The sequence below is a fragment of the Cannabis sativa genome, chromosome 6, assembly GCF_029168945.1.
Source record: "Cannabis sativa cultivar Pink pepper isolate KNU-18-1 chromosome 6, ASM2916894v1, whole genome shotgun sequence".
NCBI classification, from domain to species: Eukaryota; Viridiplantae; Streptophyta; class Magnoliopsida; order Rosales; family Cannabaceae; genus Cannabis; species Cannabis sativa.
The window spans coordinates 22597812-22605734 of record NC_083606.1 but is presented as its reverse complement, the minus strand read 5'-3'; the positions used below and the strand labels follow the sequence as shown (position 1 = coordinate 22605734).

The 7923-nt window shown below is 35.5% G+C and overlaps 1 protein-coding gene across 1 annotated transcript; it reads left to right on the top strand.

Moving 5' to 3' along the window:
- Window positions 1-2795: 2795 nt before the first annotated feature.
- Window positions 2796-6017, top strand: LOC115695122 (uncharacterized). Its single transcript, XM_030622213.1, has 8 exons — window positions 2796-3235; window positions 3413-3753; window positions 3841-3972; window positions 4019-4339; window positions 4388-4478; window positions 4561-4860; window positions 4992-5491; window positions 5641-6017. The coding sequence occupies exons 1-8, from the start codon at window positions 2796-2798 to the stop codon at window positions 6015-6017; spliced, it is 2502 nt and encodes an 833-aa protein (XP_030478073.1).
- Window positions 6018-7923: the final 1906 nt, after the last annotated feature.

The window sequence follows — 7923 nt, the reverse complement described above, 5'->3', positions numbered from 1 at the left end:
CATGTAAAAATCATCGTAGCAATAACATTACAGGTTTATCCCTTTCTTCAACTCTCAACGAAAGCACCAAAATGTTTACTAAAATTTTTGGAAACTAAATATTTGCGAGCTAAAGAAATAATAAAGTGCATAAAATAAAGTGATGGAGATTTTTTACGTGGTTCAAGTTTTAATTAACCTTAGTCTAAGAGTCAGTCTATTAGCCTCTAACGGCATATTTAATGTGTTTACAATATTTTGTAGGAAACCCTACTATGTGCTCTTAGTTTCTCTTGAAAAAGAAGAAGACTTAGAGTAATATTGGCAGAGCTTCAGCTATATTCCGGTTGTCATCCCCCCTTCATATAGAAATAGAAGGGTATTTATAGGCTAAGGGTGGGTATAGACATGTCCATGACCTGCCTAGGATGTTTGCTCAAATCCCACTAATGGGGTAAATTACATGCAAAATGAGAGGTGACTATTGGGTCCCTTAGAAATAATTATGTCTGTGCATGGACTCTATAATTGGGGACTATTTGTACGTTGTGGACACGTGTCAGCCAAAAGTTTAACCTTAAAAGTGAAGGACATATGTCGCTCAAATGTTTCACCTTTAGAAGTAGAGATCTGATATAACAGTCTGGCAAAAAGGTGGGTGAGGTGTGCGCACTACCATGTTTGGACACAAGGGACAAGATCTGATCTTGTTTCAAAAAAAGCATAACCATCGTTGGGTGATCTGGATTGCACTAAAGGTAGACGTTTGCAACACTCTTAAAGGGTCAATATCCGCAATAGGCCATTTGAGTACCCATATGGGTATCAGCTAGGGAGGCTTCCATATTTGGACAAATCCGGGTTTGGGAGAGACAATATGTCTTCTGCGTCCAATAAGCTAGGATAAGGCAAGGTGGACTTTTACTTATCCATTAGTCTTTACTTGTTCCCAGTCCGTTAGACTTTATAGTGATAGGATTGTAATGGAGGTTTTTAATTAACGAGATTATGAGGTTAATCTTTTCTTTTACCTACCACTTGTCACATTTCTCAGAATCACGGATAATAGAAGTTAATTCAATTAATTAATCATACTTTATAATAAATTTATTAGTTATATTATATAAAATATCTAAATTTATGTAGTTATTTTATTATTTAATAAAATTAGTGAGATATATTTTTTAATATTAATTTAATTATATATATTCAAAAAAATATAAATGAGTTGTATTCAATTTAATTTTTATAATTATTATTTAAACTATTAAATATAAATACATTGGATGATACTAATACCTAATATATATCGCTTTTATATTAAACGTAACTATCTAACGGAAATTTGTTGTTTAATTATTTTTTTTTTGTTAAAATTAACGGTTAAAGCTAATACCGTTAAATCAATCAATTAATATTTTTTTTATTTAAAAAAAAAGTATCAGTTTTAAATATCTAAATTTAATTTAAAATTATCAACAAAAAATTAGATAATTATATTTTTACATAGATTTTAATTTAAATTAAATATTAATTCAATTAATTATTATACTTTATAACAATAACAAGTTTATTAGTTATATTATTTAAAATATATTAACCTATTTATTTATTTTATTATTTAGTAAAATAATTAAGTATATTTTCTTATAAATAAATTTAAAATTATACTAAATTTTATATGGTTAAAACAATATTAAATTGTATTAAATTTTAACTTTTTTTATTATTATTTAAAATAATAATAAGATAATGGTAATTCTTTAACACATGGCATATTACTAATACTTATATATCAATACTGTCGGGATCGAGTTCTGGACTAACTTTAAGTATGAACATCTCCCCACTTTCTGCTTTATTTGGGGAATTATGAGGCATTTTGAAAGCTTTTGCCCGCAGCGTTTTAAGGTTGGAGAGGGTTAGATAATCAAGTCGTATGGGGAACGGATGCGAGTGAGACCTATACGTAGAAACCACATGATCGGAGCTAAATGGCTTAAGCTGTTTAATGCTGCTATGGATGATGATTCTGCAGCAAAAACCACGGCTCGTGGTGAGGTCTCTCGGTCAACGATGGCAATGGTTGAGGGGAATCGTGGTGTGCTGGGGTCGAGTCCGATGAAAGTGGAGGAAACTTTGGGTCAACGTGAGGCAGGGATATGATCATCAAAGGTTGTTAATGGGGATCCTATAATTATGGAAGATATTTTACCAGCTGCTATGCATAAGTAATTATCTAATGATGTCAATGAGGAGGCTAGTCTTTTGATTCTTGACACGAAGAGTAGAAGAACGACTTTGGAAGATATTGATGGGGCCCATGTGAGGGGTGATGTGGCAACATATCAAGTGGTAAATAGTTCAAAGAACTTGAGTTTGGTGGGTACTGGTGTCAAGGCCCGCCAATCATTATGAATATTTTATCTTAGAATTGCCATGGGCTTGGGAACCCATGGACTTTACAATTCCTTAAGGATCTTGTGATCCAAAAGACGTCCAGTATTGTATTTCTTAGTGAGACTCTATCCAATCGTTCTCAGATGGAGTGAGTGCGTGTGACGTTGAGATTTGATGGTATGGTAGTCGTAGATGTCAATGGTAGGAGTGGAGGTATTGCATTATTATGGAAAATTGAGGAAGAAGTGTCTTTGCTTGGGTATACTGATGCTTATATAGATGTGAGAGTTGCTTCTGAAGGTGTACAGGAATGACGTTTCACTGGTGTGTATGGGGAACCAAATAGGAGTAGGTGTGCTTCTACTTGGAATATGTTACGTACTCTTGCTAATCGGTCTAATCTACCAAGGTGTGTGATGGGTGATCTTAACAATGTTTTATCTCATGATGACAAAAGGGGCGGTAATAGGTACCCTGACTTTTTAATCCAAGGTTTTCAACAGTCTTTGGTTGACAGTGGACTTCAAGACATGGAGTTATGTGGTTATTCGTTTACTTGGGAGCGTGGGCGGGGTACTAATCATTGGATAGAAGTGCGTTTGGATAGGGGACTTGCTAATCTTGCTTGGTTGAACATGTTCACTTTTGCTAAGCTCCATAATCTTGAAATTTCAACTTCAGACCATGCTCCGCTTCTTATGGTCATGGTTCCTGCTGCAGGCCACAATTTTGTTAAGCAATTTCGGTTTGAAAATGCATGGTTAAGGGAACCTCTTTGTTATCAGATTGTAAAGGATAGCTGGGAGATTTGTGAGTCTGATGATGTTATGAATAAAATTCGGTGTTGTGGGGACAAGTTGGCTGTCTAGGGTAAGGAGAATAATGGAAACTTTAAAGAAAGGTTGAAAAAGTATAAAAATGAAGTGCAGAAGTAGAAATTGGCTCGGGATGAGGTCTCTGTAGCTAGTTGCAAATAAGAAAAGAAGCACTTGGTCGAATGTTATGTGCAACAAGAAGTTTTTTGGCATCAAAGATCGAAGCAATTGTGGTTGCAAGAGGGAGATAATAATAGCAAGTATTTTCATGCTTCTGCAACTACGAGACGAAGGAATAATTTTGTTGTAAAACTTAAAGATCATTCGGGTGCATGGGTTGACTGGGATAGTGGTTTGAATGATCTTATGGCTTCTTATTTCCACGAGCTTTTTTCCTCTTCCCAAACCAACTGGAGAGAAGTCACAAACAGCGTGCAAACTCGTGTATCATCTCAGCAGAATGCTGAGCTATTGTTACCGGCTTTAGATGAAGAAGTTCGGAAAGCTTTGTTCCAAATGCATCCGGATAAATCCTCAGGGTCTGATGTAATGACCCCAAGTTTTTTTTAAAAGTGTTTGCCGATTGTTAAGGATGATGTCATCAATATGGTTAATCAGTTTTTTCATAATGGTTCTCTTCCTACAGACCTTAACAAAACCATTTGGGTCTTACTCCCTAAGAAGAAGCAGCCAATGGATATGGGGGATTTAAGACCCATTGCATTATGCAATGTGATGTACAAGATTGTGTCCAAAGTGGTTGCTAATAGACTTAAGAGTGTTATATTGTCTATCATCTGATACTCAAAGTGCGTTTTTGCAAGGCCGATTAATCTCGGATAACATCTTTATTGCTTACGAGATTATGCATCACTTAAAGAGGGAACGAAGAGGGAGGGATGGTTATATGGCACTCAAGCTAGATATTAGCAAAGCCTATGATAAGCTTGAGTGGGGTTATCTCCGGGCTATGATGGTAGGAATGGGCTTTGATGGTCGCTGGATTAATTTAGTTATGCAATGTGTATGTTTAGTTTCTTATACCATTTCACATGGTGGGAAGGAGTTGGGGCCCATTATTGCTCAAAGAGGGTTGCACCAAGGGGATCTTTTATCACCATATCTGTTTATTCTTTGTTTTGAAGGTTTCTCTAGTTTGTTGCAGAGTTATGAATAAAGTGGCTTACTCACAGGGTGTAAAATTGCTCGAGGTGCGCCGGTAGTCTCGCATATGCTCTTTGCTGATGACAGCTACATTTACTGTAAGGCAGCTGAGGAAGAAGCGTACAATGTGAAGAGTTGCTACATACTTACGAGGTGGCTTCGCTGCAAAGAATTAATTTCTCTAAGTCTTCTGTGTTTTCAGCAATAATACTGGAATTGACGTGCGGGATTCCATTTATGCTATGTTGAAAATTTATGAGGCCGATGAAAATGGCAATTACCTGGGTTTGCCATGTTCGGTTAGGAGAAATAAGAATGCTATCCTTGGTTTTCTTAAGGATAAGCTTCGGAAGAGAATTCAAGGGTGGGAAGGGCGTATCTTATCTCATGCGGGAAAGGAGGTATTGTTGAAATCTATTGCTCAAGTCTTCCCGAGTTATGCTATGAATGTTTTTCTCTTGTCGTCAGACACTTGCAAGGAGTTAGAGCGGCTTATGGCCAAGTTCTGGTGGCACTCAGATTCAAGTAGCGGTAAGGATATTAATTGGATGAGCTGGGAGCGGTTGTGTCGCCTTAAACATGGAGGGGGATTGGGATTTCGAAGCTTGAGAGATTTTAATTTGGCGTTTTTAGGCTTTATAAGGCTAAATATTATGCTACTGGTAATCTGTTCTCTGCTGTATTGGGAGATAATCCTAATTTCATTTGGCGTAGTATTCTTGAAGCAAAAGATCTCATCCACGCCTGTGCTCAAAGAACAATAGCTAATGGGGAAAATGTATCCATTATTAATGATCCTTGGCTTTTACATAATTCAAACAACTATGTTGTCTCACGGCACCCTGCTCTTGTGAATAAGTCGGTCAGCTCCCTCTTTCAAGTCGGTACTCACGCGTGGGATGAGGATGTTGTGAGGAATCTGTTTGTTGCCCGTGATCAGGACCTTATTTTGTCCATTCAGCTTAGTGATTTGGTCGCTAATGATGGTTGGAGTTGGCGACTTGAGATTTGTGGGAATTATTCGGTTAAAAGTGCATATAAATTCTTGGAAGAATCTAAGGATGCTTGGTCCCGAGATGCCAATACTGATTTTTGGAAGCGGCTTTGGTCATTAAAAATTCCTCCTAAGATCAGTAATTTTTTATGGCGAGCTGCTTCGGGGGTGCTTCAAACTTTTTTTCAACTCCAAAAGCGTCATGTTCTTGTCAATGTCGACTGCCCTTTGTGCAACTCTAGTACTGAAACTATTCATCATGCGTTGGTGGAATGCTCGTTTTCAAAGGCTACTTGGTATCGCAGCATAGTGGACGTCGGGGTTGGGGCAGCAACGTTCAGCAGCTGGTTGTTGGGAATTTTCACCAGGGGGCACAAGTTGAAATGGAGGAAGCGGCGATGGTGAGTTGGGCTATTTGGCGTGTGCAGAATGACTTTATTTGGCAGAAGAAGAGTTGGCTTGCTTCAAATATTGTAACATCAGATAGAACCATGCTTGATCAATACAAATTTGCTCAGGAAAGGAATGGCCTTTCGTTGTCTCCTTTGAATGATGGGGGGCGGAACTGTGAGTGTTGGATTGTACCTGTGTTAAACAAGATTAAAGTTAATGTTGATGGGGCTTTATTTGAACAAGAAGGGCGGTTTGGAGTGGGCTGTGTGTAGCTCGAGATCATCATAGAACCATGGTAGAAGCTTTCAAGAAGGGAAAGGTTGGGTATGTCCAACCTGAAATTGCTAAGATCATAGGCATCAAAGAAAGTTTGAGTTGGATTGCGACTCATCCCTAGGACAATGTAGTGTTAGAAACAGATAGTTTGGTGTGTGTCCAAACAGTCCAAAGTAAAGTCTTTATGTCCTCACAGTTTTGTCTTATTGTTCAAGATGTTAGGAATTTACTTTTGGTTTGATCTTTTGTTGAGTTATGTTTTATTAAACGATCTGCAAACAAGTTGGCTCATTGCTTGGCAAGAGACTCTTGTTTCTCTACTGGTTGTGTGCTTCAGTTGGAGGATTGTTCCTCTATAGTGTGTTCTATTACTTTGAACGAATTTATTAATTAATAAATCTGCTGATTAATTAAAAAAAAATACTTACTCTATCTATAAAAACAGTATATAACAACTATTCTATTGTTAGGACATTATCATAATGATAAAATACTTTTATGCTTCGCCTTACTTTATTTTACCCAATACCACTAAATTAACATTCATTGGTGAACATAAAATCACACAATTAACTCTATGCCAATACGTATAACATATAAACATATACACGCGTCACTTAACATAATGAAGAGAGTTTCATTTGTAAGTGCAATTTTAATTCTTGTATAATTTATATATCATTATATATATATATATAGATAAATATATTTGATTAATGTAAGTGTAAGTTACTTTATCCAAATTGTAAGTTACTTTATCCAAACATGTTAATTCATATACCGCGTGTGTTTGAACATTATATATATAGTAACCTAGCTAATGCTCCCACTAGCTAGCTATATAAATAAATGAAAGCGATATCGTTTGGTGTAAGTCTAATCTTTGATTGATTATTAACCCTAATGTAAGTTTTTCTGACAAAGAAATATGCTAAATGCATGCATCTGATCACAAAAGTTATTCCTTTTCTTCTTCTCTTTATTAATTATCTACTCATATGGTATATATATATTTATATATAAATGATCTTATGTAGTGGTAAAATGTATATTGTCTATCTAGATTTGGTAATTACAAATTGAGCAAAATATATAATTTTTTTTTTTTTTCAAAATACAAATGAAAACTTTACTGTATGTGTGGTACAGTTTTCTCAGTAGAAAAACAATAACGAAAATTAAAGCAGGGGTGGCAGGATAAGGTCAAACCACACCGATCAGCACGTGATTTTTGATGCCAAATTCCACGGCTCTTTAAATGAGATCAAATGTATGTAACGTTGTTGCTCAGAAAATTTATGGTAATGTTTGAACAGAAATTTGACTAATATAACTACTATACTACCACTTCAATATTCATGCGGACAGGGTGTATATTTATATGTATATTTTTAAATAATTATATATAGATCGAATGCAGCCATGCATATATATATTTACTTCAAGAAAAGTTATGTATAGATAAATATGTATATGTAGCTTTCGTAATAAAATTGATTGATATATAAAGTTCAAAATGAGTTGCCCCTCACCACTAGATTTTATCAATATCTAATCTTTGGTAGACAAGTGATTTAACATGGATGATTTGAGAGTTTAGACGATTTGACTTAACAAAATCTTGACCAGTGACTAATTATCCCTAGCTAGCTACTGATGATATACTAATATTTAATCTTTAAGGTTGATCTTGACCACCGTTCTTGGACACATTACAAGTATGGCTGCTGCATACAAATGCAATCGATCAACATTATTTTACAATAAGACAAAAACCTCTATCCATCTCTAGGGTAGAAAGTTTTTTCTCAATATATTTATATTTTTAAATTAATCAGTAACAGTAACCATACCTGCTCACAAAAAAAAATGTACCATTACTCTTTCAAATTACTACACTTA

Coding starts and splice junctions, on each gene's coding strand:
- LOC115695122 (XM_030622213.1), top strand. CDS start 2,796: ATGGGTGATCTTAACAATGTTTTATCTCATGATGACAAAAGGGGCGGT. Junction 3,754..3,840: donor GTCTGATGTAATGACCCCAA/GTTTTTTTTAAA, acceptor CTCTTCCTACAG/ACCTTAACAAAACCATTTGG. Junction 4,340..4,387: donor GTTTATTCTTTGTTTTGAAG/GTTTCTCTAGTT, acceptor GCTTACTCACAG/GGTGTAAAATTGCTCGAGGT.